General features: G+C 39.2%; 1 protein-coding gene across 1 annotated transcript in view; it reads left to right on the top strand.

The window, feature by feature from the left end:
• The window catches only part of TMC1 (transmembrane channel like 1), a 163,012-nt gene that overhangs the window by 107,898 nt on the left and 36,489 nt on the right, over positions 1–18,625 (top strand). Inside the window, exons 10-12 of the mRNA XM_005887852.2 lie at positions 7,858–8,000; positions 13,122–13,266; positions 13,872–14,066. Coding sequence (XP_005887914.1) covers positions 7,858–8,000; positions 13,122–13,266; positions 13,872–14,066 — 483 coding nt within the window. The remainder of the gene's footprint in view (positions 1–7,857; positions 8,001–13,121; positions 13,267–13,871; positions 14,067–18,625) is intronic.

The raw sequence follows: 18,625 nt of genomic DNA, 5'->3' as shown, positions 1-18,625 counted from the left end.
AACTAAAGCTGAGAGTGTGAAGGGGCATCAGGGACAGATATCGTTAGAGAGATAAAAGGATATTAAAACATGTTAGACCATCTAGAATCTAGACCATAACACTTTACTTTTTCTCAGAGTAATTGAACATAATTTGAGTGGTGAGTGAGTAGTGACATTATCAAACTTGGATTTTGAAAAGACCAACAGGTTGGAGAAAGGCAAGATTAACGTGAGGAGACCAAAGGAGAGTCTATCAATATGTCCAGAAGTGAGAGACTAAGATTGTTTAGAAGAGCTCAGCAAAAGAGACACTGATGTATAGAACAGTCTTATGGACTCTGTGGGAGAGGGAGAGGGTGGGAAGATTTGGGAGAATGGCATTGAAACATGTATACTATCATGTATGAAATGAGTCGCCAGTCCAGGTTCAATGCACGATACTGGATGCTTGGGGCTGGTGCACTGGGACGACCCAGAGGGATGGTATGGGGAGGGAGGAGGGAGGAGGGTTTAGGATGGGGAACACGTGTATACCTGTGGCGGATTCATTTCAATATTTGGCAAAACCAATACAATATTGTAAAGTTTAAAAATAAAATAAAATTTAAAAAAAAAAAAAAAGAAGAAGAGCTCAGTTTACCTGGGAGGAATTTGCTGATATCTAAATATTGGCACCAACCTAGTAGGCTGAGCTTGGTAAATTCAGCTGAAAGGCTGAGTTGTTGAGTTAGATTAGAACCTTACAACCTATTAAATTATATTCTGTAATATAAACAAGCAACCCCAAGTTATGAGTCTAACTTCAGCTGTGACAAATAGATTACTTAAGTTTACAAACTTTTGAAAGCAATTCAGTAAAAACTCTATCCGATATTTCATCATCATATATCACTTATGGATATTATTTGCTTATATATTGTACTTGAAATTATTTACATTTGATAATCTTAAATATTTGAAATAAAATGTAGGCTGTTCATATTGGATTTTAAAACCTGGGGATTTAAATTTTTTCTAAGCCATTTCAATATTTACTCTACATTTTGCGGGTATTTTTATTCCTCAAAAACTCCTTTTAAAATACTAAGATAATATTTAAATACTAGATAATACTAAAGTGTTCCCAGTACAACCTGTGTCTAGATAACTACACACATCACTTTTCATGTATGACTTGACATTTTATGACTTTAAAGAAGTAGTGGGCAGATTTATACAGAATGACAAAACCCCATAATATAATCCCTTTAATCTCCTCTTGTGAAACAAAAGATCATTTTTCCTATGTGGAAAGAAATCACATGTAGCATCTCATTTTACAGCACCGGGATTGTCTCATTTATGAGTTTTAGGCAATTAAACAGTAGGAAAAATTGAAGAGTTTTGTCAGATATTTTCTTGGTGTTTTGACTCATTTAATCCCAACATAAAATCATTATTTTCATGTTTCTGTCTTGAATGATTTACTCTGTTTTATTAAAATGAGTAGTAGAGAGCAGAATGATAGAAAAGGGTAGTTTAGATGATAATTTGAAGGAGCTTAACTTAACTGAGGATTGCTAATGACTACAGAAGCAATTTCTCTGTTCGTTTAATCATTCCACAAAGATGAGTGTGGGATTCTAGAAATACAAAGCTGATATATACTCCTTGTCTACAGGGACATTATGGTCTCTTTGGACATGCAAACAAATGAATGCCGTACAAGGTGACAATCTCAAGCTCACAGATGTGTGTCCTGGGCACATGGAGGCATAATGAAGGAGGATTCAGTGTTGGAATTTACTGAGATTCAGTTTACTGGCTTTCTTAGAGGATCCAGTAAACAGTAACTCTGTTTCTCCTCTGAATTCTAAATTTGAAAGGCGAGCCAAGTTACTTCATTGATCTATCAGAGACGCCACTATATCTTCCCTGGGGTGGAGTGAGTAAAAAGCTAGAGGAGGGATGGGATGAAGTTCATCTAGTGGCACTCTGTGCAAATGAAAGAAACGATCATTCATTTCCTCATTCACCTGACTGTGGCCTAGAAATCAGTGAAGTCTTTACAAAGGTTTTTTCACCTAATTTTAAAGAAACAGTAGGAATAACCTAGGCTCTGAAATGGGGAGAGTAACAGGGAATAGTATTCTTAGCAGAGGGATCTGTATGTACAAAGGTGTGGAGGCAATAAACAGTGCTGTGCACTCAATATCTATGAGTGATTCCGCCAAGCTGGTATGTAAGGAGAGATAAGAGTGGTGGAAGATGAGCATGCCATATGAAAAACAAGGGTATAATCAGGCAGGACCGTCACATTCATTATGCTGAAGACTCAGACTTTATTCACTGGGCAGTGGAGAACATGATGGTTTTGAATTAGGATAGAAACATGGTCAGAGTTACCCTTTAGAAGACTCTCTGTCAATATGGTACAGGTTTGTTTTCATAAGTTGAAGGCAGGGAGTCCTATAAATGGTGGTGGTGTACAGAGAAGGGATGAGTATCAGATATGTAATGAGGCAGAAACTAAGGGCTTAGTGAGTGGCTGCATGCATCTTATAGTACACACATGGGAAGATAGTGAAAATGTCCAAGTTTCTGGCCGAGGTAATCATGGGTTGATGGATCATTTCCTGAGGTCGGAGGGAAAAGCTTTTAAAATGTTTGGGAAAACTTTTAAAATGTACTAAGGTCAAGATTCCTGTGGAACATTCAAATGAAGTGAGATGTGTAATAGGTGTTGAGCATATGATCTAGAATTTCCACCTTTTTGTTATTGTGGATCATGACACAAAAGGCAAATGGGATTTTTCTTTACAGAAGCCAGTACGGTTAAAAAGGGATTTAGATGTAAAACTTTTCTTAAGGGGCTATGTAATCCAGTCTCCCATTCCATCTATGTATCAGATCAGATCAGATCAGTCGCTCAGTCGTGTCCGACTCTTTGCGACCCCATGAATTGCAGCACGCCAGGCCTCCCTGTCCATCACCAACTCCCCGAGTTCACTGAGACTCACGTCCATCGAGTCAGTGATGCCATCCAGCCATCTCATCCTCTGTCCTCCCCTTCTCCTCCTGCCCCCAATCCCTCCCTGCATCAGTCTTTGCCAATGAGTCAACTCTTTGCATGAGGTGGCCAAAGTACTGGAGTTTCAGCTTTAGCATCATTCCTTCCAAAGAAATCCCAGGGCTGATCTCCTTCACAATGGACTGGTTGGATCTCATTGCAGTCCAAGGGACTCTCAAGAGTCTTCTCCAATACCACAGTTCAAAAGCATCAGTTCTTCGGCGCTCAGACTTCTTCACAGTCCAACTCTCACATCCATACATGACTACAGGAAAAACCATTGCCTTGACTAGATGAACCTTTGTTGGCAAAGTAATGTCTCTGCTTTTGAACATGCTATCTAGGTTGGTCATAACTTTCCTTCCAAGGAGTAAACGTCTTTTAATTTCATGGCTGCAGTCACCATCTGCAGTGATTTTGGAGCCCAGAAAAATAAAGTCTGACACTGTTTCCACTGTTTCCCCATCTATTTCCCATGAAGTGATGGGACCGGATGCCATAATCTTCATTTTCTGAATGTTGAGCTTTAAGCCAACTTTTTCACTCTCCGCTTTCACTTTCATCAAGAGGCTTTTGAGTTCCTCTTCACTTTCTGCCATAAGGGTGGTGTCATCTGCATATCTGAGGTTATTGATATTTCTCCCGGCAATCTTGATTCCAGCTTGTGTTTCTTCCAGTCCAGCATTTCTCATGATGTACTCTGCATATAAGTTAAATAAGCAGGGTGACAATATACAGCCTTGATGTACTCCTTTTCCTATTTGGAACCAGTCTGTTGTTCCATGTCCAGTTCTAACTGTTGCTTCCTGACCTGCATACAAATTTCTCAAGAGGCAGATCAGGTGGTCTGGTATTCCCATCTCTTTCAGAAGTTTCCACAGTTTATTGTGATCCACACAGTCAAAAGCTTTGGCATAGTCAATAAAGCAGAAGTAGATGTTTTTCTGGAACTCTCTTGCTTTTTCTATGATCCAGCGATGTTGGCAATTTGATCTGTGGTTCCTCTGCCTTTTCTAAAACCAGCTTGAACATCAGGAAGTTCACGGTTCACATAGTGCTGAAGCCTGGCTTGGAGAATTTTGAGCATTACTTTACTAGCGTGTGAGATGAGTGCAATTGTGCGGTAGTTTGAGCATTCTTTGGCATTGCCTTTCTTTGGGATTAGAATGAAAACTGACCTTTTCCAGTCCTGTGGCCACTGCTGAGATTTCCAAATTTGCTGTCATATTGAGTGCAGCACTTTCACAGCATCATCTTTCAGGATTTGGAATAGCTCAACTGGAATTCCATCACCTCCACTAGCTTTGTTCGTAGTGATGCTCCCTAAGGCCCACTTGACTTCACATTCCAGGATGTCTGGCTCTAGGTCAGTGATCACACCATCGTGATTATCCGGGTCGTGAAGATCTTTTTTGTACAGTTCTTCTGTGTATTCTTGCCATCTCTTCTTAATATCTTCTGCTTCTGTTAGGTCCATACCATTTCTGTCCTTTATCGAGCCCATCTTTGCATGAAATGTTCCTTTGGTATCTCTGATTTTCTTGAAGAGATCCCTAGTCTTTCCCATTCTGTTGTTTTCCTCTATTTCTTTGCATTGATCGCTGAAGAAGGCTTTCTTATCTCTTCTTGCTATTCTTTGGAACTTTGCATTCAGATGTTTATATCTTTCCTTTTTTCCTTTGCTTTTCGCTTCTCTTCTTTTCACAGCTATTTGTAAGGCCTCCTAAGACAGCCATTTTGCTTTTTTGCATTTCTTTTCTATGGGAATGGTCTTGATCCCTGTCTCCTGTACAAAGTCACGAACCTCATTCCATAGTTCATCAGGCACTCTATCTATCAGATCTAGGCCCTTAAATCTATTTCTCACTTTCACTGTATAATCATAAGGGATTTAGGTCATACCTGAATGGTCTACTGGTTTTCCCTACTTTCTTCAATTTAAGCCTGAATTTGGCAATAAGGAGTTTGTGGTATCTACGTATAACATTTAGCAAATAAGTGCTCATTAAAAGTTAGTTAGATAAATAAGTACATGATTACCTGTGACCACATCACCAAAACATCATAACATTCTCATAGATGTGTGTCGGTGACTATGCACTAGACTATGCAGCATAGCATTCAGACCGAAATTAGAGACTTAGTAGATGATCTGCAAGCATGGAACCCAGAATTGGACAAGAATTTTCTGTGCTCATTTGAAACTTGGCTCTGACTGTGGTTTCTCTGTCACAGATTTGGGGATGGAAGAGTGTTCCCACAGGAAAAGCCATGTGCGCTGACATGGAAACCGAATGGAACCTTGGCTAGGCTAGGAGTCATTGCTATTTTAGTCACTTCCAGATGTCTGCTGTTGGAGTTTTAAGGGAAAGGGAATGACATATGGCTTGTGGTGGGCCCACAGGGTGGAACGGAAGGGGAAATCCTCTTTTAAGCCTTTCAGTGTTTGTAAAACCACCCCTCGATATGCTACTGAGAGGGACTGGATAAAGCTTTTAAAAATTGTGTTCTTCAATAGTACCTCCTCTTTCATTTACATGCTTCACTGCATAGGTAGAAATAGGCCAACTGAAGAAACCTTTGTGAAATAATCAGGATTCCAAAAAAAGGGACCTTACCCACTTTGGTTGTGATCTAATATTTATGTAGTGCCACCATTGAACATATACTGAATAATACATATGCCAGATGAGTTAGCTGCCTTGATAGCTATTGTGCTAACCTAACAAGCTCACCAGATGTTTGCTACATATCTCCTTTCTCCTTTTATGTTGTTTTGAAGGTGGCTTTTAATCCCAGTACTGTTGTTGTGAGTTAGAAAAAGAAGTCAGCTTGTAATGTTTATACATGTGAGAATGAGGCCCTTCGAGGATGGGGATGAGGCCCTTTGAAATCTTTTCAAAAGGAGTGTCCGGGGATCCTGGAACCACTCTGAATCAATCCAGGGGTCCTGGGGCTTCAGTTTCTTTGTTTTCCTGGATAAATAAGACATTAGTATGATGCAAGACCTGGTAGGAAAAGAGAACATAGGAGAAGCAGTATAGCACAGTGGTTAAGTATACAGATTTAAAATTAGACCCAGTTCAGGTTCAGACTGTTGCTTACTAGCTGCGTGAACATGGACAAGTAACTTAACTGCTCTAAAACTCAGTTTCTTCATCAGCAAAGTAGATATAAAGCTATAGTGTCTTTTTGCAGGGGGAGAGTCATGGTAAATAATACCACGTGTGTTGTCAACTCAGGTTGTGAGCTCACCAGAAATAAGACAAACAGACAGATGGAGGTCAACATGTCACATTTATCATTGTTAAAGCTGGGATATTGAAGAATGTGCATCTTTTCATGGGCAAGTGAGCTTCAGAACAGACTGTCTTATCCAGCTGTCCTAGACCAGGACAGGGTACCCCTCACAGGGACAGAACACAGAGGGTGATCTCAAAGGAGGAGGAAGAGTGGTGCCCCAGCTTGTCCCCATTCCTCAGCCATGCTCTACTATCAGATGAGGTTCTCCTCCCTGGAGCTAGTATGAGGCAGTGGAGAGAGGCTGGGAGTGTTGCACTCATGGGTCTTCTCTATGTGGACAGTAACAAAACTGGAGGAAAATGATTGCCCCTAACAGGAGCCACTTCAAGAGGGTGCTTGTGAGGATTCTGTAAGATGAAGTATTCAGCAAACTCTAACTGCTCAATAAGGTTTATTTTTATTTATTTTAAAAAAGGATTTATTTATTTATTTATTGTTTTTGGCTATATTTTGCATTTGTTGTGGTGTGGGGGCTTCTCATTGTGGTGGCCTCTCTTGCTGGGGAGCTCTAGGCTCAGTAGTTTTGGCCCCTAGATTAGTTGCTCCATGGCATGTGTAGTTTTCCCAGAGCAGGGATCAAATCCATGTCCCCTGCACGGGCAGGCAATTCTTATCCACTGTGCCACCAGGGAAGTCCCTGCTCAGTCAAATTTATTGATTGATATTATTACTGCAATTATCCTCTCACTTCACAAAGCATAGAAGTTTTAAATTATTGCCAAAGAGATGAAATTGAAGAGAAAAGGGGGAAGTAGATGCATAGTAATACAGAAACAATGCCTCCAAACTAAGAGTGAAGAACACAGTGAATGAGAGGAGAGAAAGAGGAAGAATATTATAAGGGAAACAGCATCAAAATATGCCATGTTCTATGTACAGAGAGCAGTTACTTAATTGGCTTTGGAAGACAGTGATGCCAACCCTGGCAGATACTTTTTGGGAAAGAGCATGTAGTTGTATGAATAAACATGCTCATTTGGAGATAATAATCTTGATGAATAGAAGGTTGTATATATTGGTTCCAATGTCATCTCATCTGCTCCTTGTTTTTTCTAAGTATGAGCTGAGACATGGCCTCTGTACCTTATGGAGAACAAATCTGACTGTGGCTTAGGTGACTGAAAGTGGAAATCTGCCATGAAACTTTGAGGAAGCACATTTCAGATTTCCCCCCAATATTAAGCAAGCTCTTAAAATTGTAAATCTAATGACACCATGAAGTGTGTTTTGATGTTTCAATCAATGGGCATTTCACGGTAATGGCTCCACAGCTGAGCAAGCCTATATTTGGTTAAAAATCTGATCTATTTAGAAGTCCCTGAATTTCAAGTAAACCAAGAGGCTGTCAGTCCGTGTGGCAGCTGAAACAGTCACTCCATGAAACAAAACAATAGGGCTCATGTCAGAGCCATCTCCCAAGTTTGAGAATTAATGTCATTTTGTTATTCTTCTTAGAAGTCGATCTTTTTTCTTTGAGTTGCTCTTCACAGCATCTGTTAAACGGCTTTGTTTTTGGATTTTAGGGCTTGGCTCAATATTCTGTCCTCTTTTATGGCTATTACGACAATAAACGAACAATTGGATGGATGAATTTCAGACTGCCACTCTCCTATTTTCTCGTGGGGATCATGTGCATTGGATACAGTTTTCTGGTTGTCCTTAAAGCGTAAGTTTCATTGATCTCCTGGGAAGCAAGCAATGATTGCTGGAATCAAATGGGAAAGTTAATCTGGGAATTGTATTTTTTTTTTTTTTTCTGCTTCATGTCTAGAGAATGCAGAGTATATAAAAGATAAAATGTGGTTTTAATACCTGTACTAATGTTAGACTATTACATTTCCCACACAAAAGGATTGAAAATAAGGGCAAGCCTTTGATCATATCACTGGGTCAGAGTGATGGTTGTGTACCTATTCTGTGGTTAAGCATATTTTAAAATTGTGCTGTTTTGTATTTTAAGGTGTAAGTCAGTGTTGCAAACAAGACAGGAAAACAGCTGCTGACCCCTCTTTTAGTGTGCAGAGAGGTTTGTGACTTGCAGGATCAGCTCAATAGGCAGAATCTGTTGTTCTCTGTTCATTAAAAAACAACACAAAAACCCCACAAAAAAGCAGAATAATCACTCATCCGAAAAATTTCAGCTGTGTAAGACAGCGCAAACAAATGGCCCTCAATGAGATCATCATGATCAACTGTGTAATCATATTTTATCTTGGAAGAGGATTTATTAGAGCATGGGAAAGAATTTCATTGGGGGAACTGATGAAACTGCAGCTTATTTTTTCCCCTTGTTTGAAATATATTGTTAAAACCTCACTTGAAGACACTGCAGAAACCTCACACAGTCATTTAGGGTTATGAATAACCCAACTTTTAGCTAATTTTCTGAACCAGTTTAGCAGAAGTGTTGAAACATCTCAGTGAAATCTCCCTTTTATTTAACCATGCACAAGGTAAACTGAGCTTTTGCTTCATTGCAGGGAAGACCTTTACTTGAAGGTCCAAGTCCTCTTCAGCAGGAGCTCTCTGGAGCAGTCTGAAACATGCTTTACATCCTGTCCCCGCCAAACTTATTGGTTCCTCCAGAAAAACTATTACGTTTAGATTTTTAAGCCCTTTCAGAACTTGAAAAAGGCCTTAATGGAAACCCTGTATCCAAAATCTCTATCTACTTGTCCAAGTGTAATCAGAGAGCCTAAGTATGTAAAATAACTGTCTACCTGCTAAAATAGTACCTCATTCCAAAAAATCTAACATATTTCTAGTCTTTTAGCCATTTAGATTTGGCAGAATTAAAGTCAGGGGTATCAGTTACATCACACAGGCCTTGTGAGTATCATTTCAAATTGGTCCTTTAGTCTCCATTTTCCCTGAGGAAGCATGTCTACGGATGTGCAATTCCTCAGCTTTTAGTGACTCTGCAGAGGCTATATACTCTAGTGGTCTCTTGAGCCATTCTGGTGGTGGTTTAGTCATTAAGTTGTGTCCAACTCTTAGGATCCCATGGACAGTAGCCTGCCACGCTCCTCTGTCCATGGGATTCTCCAGGCAAGAATACTGGAGTGGGTTACCAGGAGCCATTCTTCATGAATTCAAATACCAGCTCTAGCCCATTATAAAAGAACTTTGACAAATTGTTCAACTGCTCTGTTTTCCTGTTTCTGTGCTGTGCTTAGTCACTTAGTCATTCAGTCGTGTCTGACTCTTTGTGACTCCATGGACTGTAGCCTGCCAGGCTTCTCTGTCCAAGGAGAGATGAATTCTTGCCCAGGCAAGAATACTGGAGTAGGTTGCCATGCCCTCTTCCAGGGGATCTTTCCAACCCAGATATCAAACCCAGGTCTCCCACCTTGTAGGCAGATTCTTTACTGTCTGAGCCACCAGGGAAGCCCATGAATACCGGAGTGGGTAGCCTATACCTTCTCCAGGGGATATTCCCAACCCAGGAATCAAAACAGGGTTTCTTGCATTGCAAGCAGATTCTTTAGCAGCTGAGCTACCATGGAAACCCTTTCCTATTTCTGATAGAGGTGTAATAACACCTTAGGATGGCTAAGAGGACAATATGAGTTAATACAGTAAAAGCACTTAGAACATGGCTAGCATATGCTAATTTAACTGTTTTATTAGGATTATGATTCATAGGCTTACTGATAAACCAAACAAAGCCAGCATGATAGCAAGTGAGGCCATATGATAGCCCTCATAAGGTAGTTATGCATGGTTATGTAGTTGTACATTAATAGATTTGTACATTTATTATAATTTCTGGCAGATGAGTATAAAGCATCTAGAATAGCATTATGTAAAGAAATATAAGACAAGGGACATGTAATTTAAATATTCTGGCAGCTATCCTAAACAAATACATAGGTAGAATATATATTTTAATAATATATTTTATTTAACTCTATATATCAAAACAGTTCCTTCAACATATAATCAATCTAAAATTATTATTGAGATATTTTCTGTCTTTTTTTGATACTAAGTCTTTGAAACACCAGTTACATTTTAAGTGCTCAGTAACCACATATTGCTGATGGCAAACTTACTAGCTAATGCAGCTTTCCAGGAAATGGAAGCTATTTCGAATTAACTCAAAGACACCATTTAGGATACTTGCAGGGCACCAGTTCCACATTTCGCCCTCAAAGTCATCCATGTTATACCACCTAAACCAGCCTGATTGTGGTTCCTCCCTCTGGCAGGGGACTTTTGGTTGTTCAATACATGATTGGCAAGTGGTTTAAGTTCATTGGCCTTTATGGCAAGACAGTTCCAAAGCCATTTATGACTCCTAGCTGCTCCTAGCCCTGGGGGCAGAGCTTGGTAGAAAAACAATTGGTGGGATATAAGTGATTGCACAGAATCCTTTATCATCTCTCCCCCTGTCCCCACAAATGCCACACAAATACATTCTTGGAATAAACATGAGTGGCTTTATGGGATACATGCCTCAAATCAAGTGAAACTAAAACTGAGTACTTAAAATCAATCAGGCAACTGAGGGATTTTTTCCTCTTGCTCATACTGTTTATCGCAGAGTCCTCATCCATAAAAGGGAAGCAGATATCTGTTTTGATTAATTAATGGGGAAATTGGCTTTCCTGGTAGCTCAGGCAGTAAAGAATCTGCCTGCAGTGCAGGAGACCCGGGTTTGATCCCTGGGTTGGGAAGATTCCCTGGAGGAGGAAATGGCAAACCACTCCAGTATTACTGCCTGGAGAATCCCTTGGACAGAGGACCCTGGTGGGCTACAGTCCATGGGATCACAAGAGTTGGACAAGACTTAGCAACTAAACCAACACCAATGGGGAAATTGGAAGGAAAATTAGATAGGTATACAAGAAAGTACTTTGAAATTTTAAGATAGGATGGCTAACTTTGTTGACTCAGGACTCCATCGGCTTTAGCACTAAAAGTCTTTTGTCCTGGGTAACGACTCAGTCTCTGACAAAGCAAGATGATTGGTCACTCGTTCTTCCTCCACTCCTTCCTTCCTTGCAAATTATATGTTGAGATAGCTTGAGATACAGTTGTTAAAAACTATAGCCCCCTTGAAAAAGGAAGAATTTTTGTTTAAGTATGCACACTTTATTTTTTCTCTGCAACCAAGGGGTGGAGCTGTACATGGAACATTTTATAGCTATCAGGGCCATCTGAATAAAAATGTGTTGTTAGTAGAGTTTGTCTTCAGTATCCTTCCTTATGCGTTTAGTATTCCACTCCCTTTCTTGACAGTTCTCACATGCTAGATGTTCCCAGTTTGCTTGTCAAGCTTGAGCTCCCTTCTCTGGGAGGCTGACTACAGGTATAGAATCTTGCCAGTGATAAAGGTCCATGCAAAATCATCTGTCAAGTGGTCAGTTTTACCTGAGGCTCTGCCCTTTGCTCAATGACTATGCAAAGAAGGAATGATGGCATCTTAATAAAAAAAATAATTTTCTCCCTAGGTTAAATCATTAGGAATGTTTGATTTCAATACTTTTTGACCTACAAAAAGGCATCTTGTATGGTTCAACATATCTCATGGTGTCCTAGCTTGGGTACTAGAGTGAAGTCAGAAAACCTAAGCTCTTGACCCACCCCTGTGGTTTACTTCTGAATTACATCCAGGAAATCACTTCATAATTTTACCCTTCAGCTTCCTCATTTATAACAGAGAACAATATCAACTACCTTAGTATCAACTACCTTGACCTCTCTTTAAGTTTTGGAGAAGGACAAATATGATAATACACATAAATACCATTTGCAGAAGGTAAAGTGGTAGACTGAGGTAAGTAATAATTATTTTTAGTTATTTTTCAAACACATGAGCCCATTTGAAATATATAAACCTCTGTAAGAGATAGGACTAACAGTGGTGGAATTCAGATGACCTGAGAGATGTCTGCCAAATTATAATGTCATCTTTATGTCCTCATTGTCCTTTCTTTTTTAATTCCATAGCACTGTAAAAAACCAAAACCTTATAGGACCATTCTGTAATATATATCATATAAAATTTTAATTTTGCTATCTATGGTGGTAGGGGAAACAAGGAAGTGAAGCAAGTAGGATATAGATTTTTAACCACTGAAATAAACCTTTAAGTAAATGTATTTTAAATGGTCCAAGCAAAAAAAAATTTTTAACATAAATTATTAGAATATATGTAACCACTTGGCATTAAAGTTGTATAAAAATCTTGATTTTTGGTCAAGAGTTGTAGAATATGGAAAACTTTCATGCTTTCAGTGTAATGACTCTTTGGGAGGAGATTCTTAGAGGACTTGAAACCTATAAAGAAGTTTCCTGATCTGAACTGGGTTAATCTATTCCTAGGCTTTCAACTGTAAACCAACTAAAATTGTGTACAATCGTTTTAGAGCCTGTACATATTTTCTCCCTGGGTAGGGGCCCATTGGTTTTCATCAGATTTCTAAAGAGATCCTTGTCCCATAAAAGGTTCAGAGTACAGTATATGACCCTAAGAAAACAGTTTAGGAAAACAAATAAAGAACTATTTTTATATAACCTGTAAATTAATTGATTGTTAAAACCATCAATGCTTAGTAGTTTTCTAATCTTGAAAGCCTAGAAATGAAGTTTAAAAAATTAAAACAAACCAATTTTTTTTAAAAACAAACTTTTCTGGTTATTAGAACAAACTTAATTGAAAGTATATGTCTTTTAGATACTGCTTCTCCAATATCCCTAAAATTATGATGTCTTGCTATTCCCTAATCTCTCCCTTTCTGTTTGTATTCTGGCTGCTGGATTAAACCTCCTGTTTGCATAGGATGACCAAAAATATTGGTGATGATGGAGGTGGTGATGATAACACTTTCAACTTTAGCTGGAAGGTGTTCACTAGCTGGGACTACCTTATTGGCAACCCTGAAACAGCAGACAACAAATTCAATTCTATCACAATGAACTTTAAGGTAAAGATACCAACTTCAAGAGACTTTTCTTGGTATTTGTAAAAGTAAAATTGGAATCATTCCAAATGGTATGTGTAGCCAAGTATCTTGACAATTAAAAGAAAGATTAACTCATCATTTCTTCCTACCAGGATCTGGGCAGGGTTCTGAATATGACTGGAAAATGATTGATGGCTTGTGATAGCACTATTTCTCTCTAAATTTGGTAATAAAACACCATTGGCTTGGAATAGCTAACCATTTGTAATCAGAATCAGATATTTTAAATAATAGAACTATGCTAACTTATTATTTATAGGAATACATTAGCTCAATATTTAAAATAACTCTAAAGTAATATTTTGTAATTGTTTTAAAAAGCCATACTAGAAGACACTTTAGAATGAAGACTGTCTTAATATTAGATCAACCAGACTTTGTAAGAATTCTTCCTTTTTTCTCTTACATTTTCTTACTTGCTGGCAATATTCACCTGGTTTGTGGAATCCCAGATTTAGTTTACATTTTCATTCCTCACATTCTAATGTTTGTGAAAATAATTCCTAAGTTCATGATATTTTTTGTAAATCAGATAATTTTTTTTTCCCTGTTTTCCTTGGATACAGGAAGCTATAATAGAAGAAAGAGCAGCCCAAGTAGAAGAAAACATCCACTTGATCAGATTCCTGAGGTTTCTTGCTAACTTCTTCGTGTTTCTAACACTTGGCGGGAGTGGATACCTCATCTTTTGGGCTGTGAAGCGATCCCAGGAATTTGCGCAGCAAGATCCTGACACCCTTGGGTGGTGGGAAAAAAATGAAGTTCGTCTCTGCGTGTTTTTTACGTGCTTACCATCTGACATTTAAGGTTTTGCGGGTTGTGCTTCAGTGCTGGAACATAAAATGTAGCCACTTTTTACCTACCCCTGTCATCTTGCCCTGAGAGTGAAGCAGCCTTGGCACACAGTCCTTTATTCCACCCTTACTTCCACATCTGTCTAATGTGCGTCTGTTTCTTACTTTGTGACATTAGGCAGAGTTGGAAGAAAGATTAGAACACGTATATTCCAACCGGTATGTTTTATAGACAGAGATAATGAATCTCAGGTTAGGTGATGTGTCACAGAACCATGGAGAACAACGAGAGTTAAAATTTAAGAATTTTGATTTCAAGCCCAACACTCTTTCCATGACCCTATTTTATGCTTTCTGTAGATCCTGCTTCTGTCTTTGAAAGATCCAATTGTTGCCTGAATTCTTTGAAGTGGGGATGATAAAGCCTTGGGTTCTTATATTAATCTCATTGGAAACATTCAGATTGCCTCCCGTACTTTGGGCAAAACCGGGCCTCTTTCTAGCAGCCTAACTACTCCAACTCCTTGTCCCCCTACCCTATTACCTTCCCCTCCAAAACCTAGTTAAATGAGGAAGGCCAGATCTTTGCCAGAAATTAAATATTATCATTGTGATTTGTCTTCAGAGTATCTGCCCATTTAGCAGGTCCAAGAAAAGAGGTCAGAAATAGACATTTAGAATCAGGAGATCATTGGTCATGTGTTGTTTCTTGGGACTGTTCCCTTTCATAAAATGTTCCATAATACAATCTGACATCATTTTGAACTGGAGTTCTCAAAGAATATGAAGATTTAAGCAGTGGGAAGTGTAGATTTACAGTACTGAAACTTCTGCAAAGCCTTATAGGCCAAACAGATTAAGAAAGTATTCATAAGCATAGAATTTCCTAGAAAAATCTTAGACAGAAAATGGTATAACACACTTAAAACAGAAGGTTCCAAACAAAAACATTCTAGGTATTTCATAAGCAATAATGCTGAAGATGGAAGATCATACACTTAAGAGACTATGAAGACATAGATATTTCATCAGTTCAATTCAGTTCAGTTCAGTCGCTCAGTCGTGTCCGACTCTTTGCAACCCCATGAATCGCAGCACACCAGGCCTCCCTGTGCATCACCAACTCCCGGAGTTCACTCAGACTCACGTCCATCGAGTCGGTGATGCCATCCAGCCATCTCATCCTCTGTCGTCCCCTTCTCCTCTTGCCCCCAATCCCTCCCAGCATCAGAGTCTTTTCCAATGAGTCAACTCTTTGCATGAGGTGGCCAAAGTACTGGAGTTTCAGCTTTAGCATCATTCCTTCCAAAGAAATCCCAGGGCTGATCTCCTTCACAATGGACTGGTTGGATCTCCTTGCAGTCCAAGGAACTCTCAAGAGTCTTCTCCAATACCACAGTTTAAAAGCATCAATTCTTCGGTGCTCAGCCTTCTTCACAGTCCAACTCTCACATCCATACATGACCACAGGAAAAACCATAGCCTTGACTAAATGGACCTTTGTTGGCAAAGTACTGTCTCTGTTTGAATATGCTAAAGTTTGAATATGCTATCTAGGTTGGTCATAACTTTCCTTCCAAGGAGTAAGTGTCTTTTAATTTCATGGCTGCAGTCACCATCTGCAGTGATTTTGGAGCCCAGAAAAATAGTCTGACACTGTTTCCACTGTTTCCCCATCTATTTCCCATGAAGTGATGGGACCAGATGCCATGATCTTTGTTTTCTGAATGTTGAGCTTTAAGCCAACTTTTTCACTCTCCACTTTCACTTTCATCAAGAGGCTTTTTAGTTCCTCTTCACTTTCTGCCATAAGGGTGGTGTCATCTGTATATCTGAGGTTATTGATATTTCTCCCAGCAATCTTTATTCCAGCTTGTGTTTCTTCCAGTCCAGGGTTTCTCATGGAATCCTGTAAACCAGAGTCATTAGGTAGGGTCTTACATATTAAAAACTAAGGGGGAACCTCACAGTATTACTAAGTTTGCTTTTAAGATTATCTTTTGCAGTTAGGATAGCATTTATAGGCAAAATTATCATACCACTTTGGTTTGTGTTTCATACTGATTATATTTTTGTTTCAGGGAACCACAAAAAAGAATGAGTAATTGATTATCATTAAAACAGTCACTCTCTATAAGAACTTGTTTAATATCCATCTTCAGTTCAGTCACTCAGTCATGTCCGACCCTTCACGACCCCATGGACTGCAGCATGCCAGGTTTCCCTGTCCATCACCAACTCCCAAAGCTTGCTCAAATGTCCATTGAGTCGGTGATGCCATCCAACCATCTCATCCTCTGTCATCCCCTTTCCTCCTGCCTTCAATCTTTCCCAGCATCAGGGTCTTTTCAAATGAGTCAGTTCTTCACATCAGGTGGCCAAAGTATTGGAGTTTCAGCTTCAACATCAGACCTTCTGATGAATATTCAGGACTGATTTCCCTTAGGATGGACTGGTTGGATCTCCTTGCAGTCCAAGGGACTCTCAAGAGTCTTCTCCAACACCACAGTTTAAAACCATCAATTCTTCGCCACTCAGCTTTCTTTAGAGTCCAACTCTCACATCCATACAAGACTACTGGAAAAACCATAGCTTTGACTAGATGGACATTTGTTGGCAAAGTAATGTCACTGCTTTTGAATATGCTATCTAGGTTGGTCATAGCTTTTCCTCCAAGGGGCAAGCATCTTTTAATTTCATTCAGTTCAGTTCAGTTCAGTCACTCAGTCATGTCTGACTCTTTGCGACCCCATGAACCGCAGCACACCAGGCCTCCCTGTCCATCACCAACTCCCGGAGATTATCCAAACTCATGACCATTGAGTTGGTGATGCCATCCAACCATCTCATCCTCTGTCATCCCCTTCTCCTCCTGCCTTCAATCTTTCCCAGCATCAGGGTCTTTTCAAATGAGTCAGCTCTTTGCATCAGGTGGCCAAAACATTGGAGTTTCAGCTTCAACATCAGTCCTTCCAATGAATACCCAGGACTGATTTCCTTTAGCATGGACTGGTTGGATATCCTTGCAGTCCAAGGGACTCTCAAGAGTCTTCTCCAACACCATAGTTCAAAAGCATCAATTCTTTGGCACTCAGCTTTCTTTATAGTCCAACTCTCACATCCATACATGACTACTGGAAAAACCATAACCTTGACTAGATGGACCTTTGTTGACAAAGTAATGTCTTTGCTTTTTAATATTCTGTCTAGGTTGGTTATAACTTTCCTTCCAAGGAGTAAGTGTCTTTTGATTTCATGGCTGCAATCACCATCTGCTGTGATTTTGGAGCCCCAAAATATAAAGTCAGCCACTGTTTCCACTGTTTCCCCATCTATTTGCCATGAAGTGATGGGACTGGATGCCATGATCTTAGTTTTCTGAATGTTGAGCTTTAAGCCAACTTTTCCACTCTCGTCTTTCACTTTCATCAAGAGGCTCTTTAGTTCTTCTTTGCTTTCTGCCATAAGGGTGGTGTCATCTGCATATCTGAGGTTTATTGATATTTCTCCCAGCAATCTTGATTCCAGCTTGTGCTTCAACAAGCCCAGGTGGATTAAAAATCATCCATCTTAGGGGTCCCCTGATTCTAGGGGCCAACAAAGGTAATAATGCAGATTCATGAAAAACTTTACAAATTTGATGAAACAATTCAAATTTACCTTAGACTGCATAGGCTCTGCCAAGTTTTTACTTTAGGCTGAAATTATATTATGCTGAGTTTATATACATCATGCTGACTTTTAGCTCCTGCTAGTCATACTTATATAATGTTCTTAGTCAAAAGCAAAAAAAAAATATTGATAATTATTTTCTAAATATAGCCTGGTAGTTCTAATCATTCAAAACATGGAGTCCACCAGGGGAAAAGGGAACTCACAGAAGTGACAATTTGAGCCAGATATTCAGGCAAAGAAATTGCCAGTGCCAACTGGAACCTTTTTTAAATTTTTATTTAAAGGTTTTTCTCCCCTATTATAAATGTGGCACATGCTTAATTTACCCTAATAATATATTCATAAGTGTGTCAATCAATCTGGAGATATGGACCACAAATTTCCAGCTTGTCATATTTTCATTCTCTCTCTCTCATACTTTTCTTACTTTTGGCATTATAAGTCAGTCCTTCATTTCTGAAACTGTTCTGCCTTGGCTTTGATGACATTATGCCATGTATTCTCCTTTTATCTTTTCTGAATGTCCTCTCTGTTTTCTTTGATAAAATCTATTCCATTTTCTTTCTTTTTGCCCCTAACAGTTTGTGTTCCCCCTAACTCAGTAGTCCTGAGCCCATCTCAAGGAATTCATCCATTCTAGTTGATTAAACTAGCCTATATGTTGATGATTGTCAAATTAGTATTTCCTATTTGAACCCATTCCTCAAGCAGACAATTTTTCATTTTCTTTGGAAATCTTGTTGTGAAGTGCAGAATTGGTACCATGTAGACCAACATATTATCTGCATAAAAAGTAATGTAAATCACATCCCTCATATGCTAGGAAACAGACTATTATTACTGGCATGTCC

The sequence above is a fragment of the Bos mutus genome, chromosome 8 (assembly GCF_027580195.1).
Source record: "Bos mutus isolate GX-2022 chromosome 8, NWIPB_WYAK_1.1, whole genome shotgun sequence".
NCBI classification, from domain to species: Eukaryota; Metazoa; Chordata; class Mammalia; order Artiodactyla; family Bovidae; genus Bos; species Bos mutus.
This window is presented reverse-complemented; position numbering and strand designations above follow the sequence as displayed.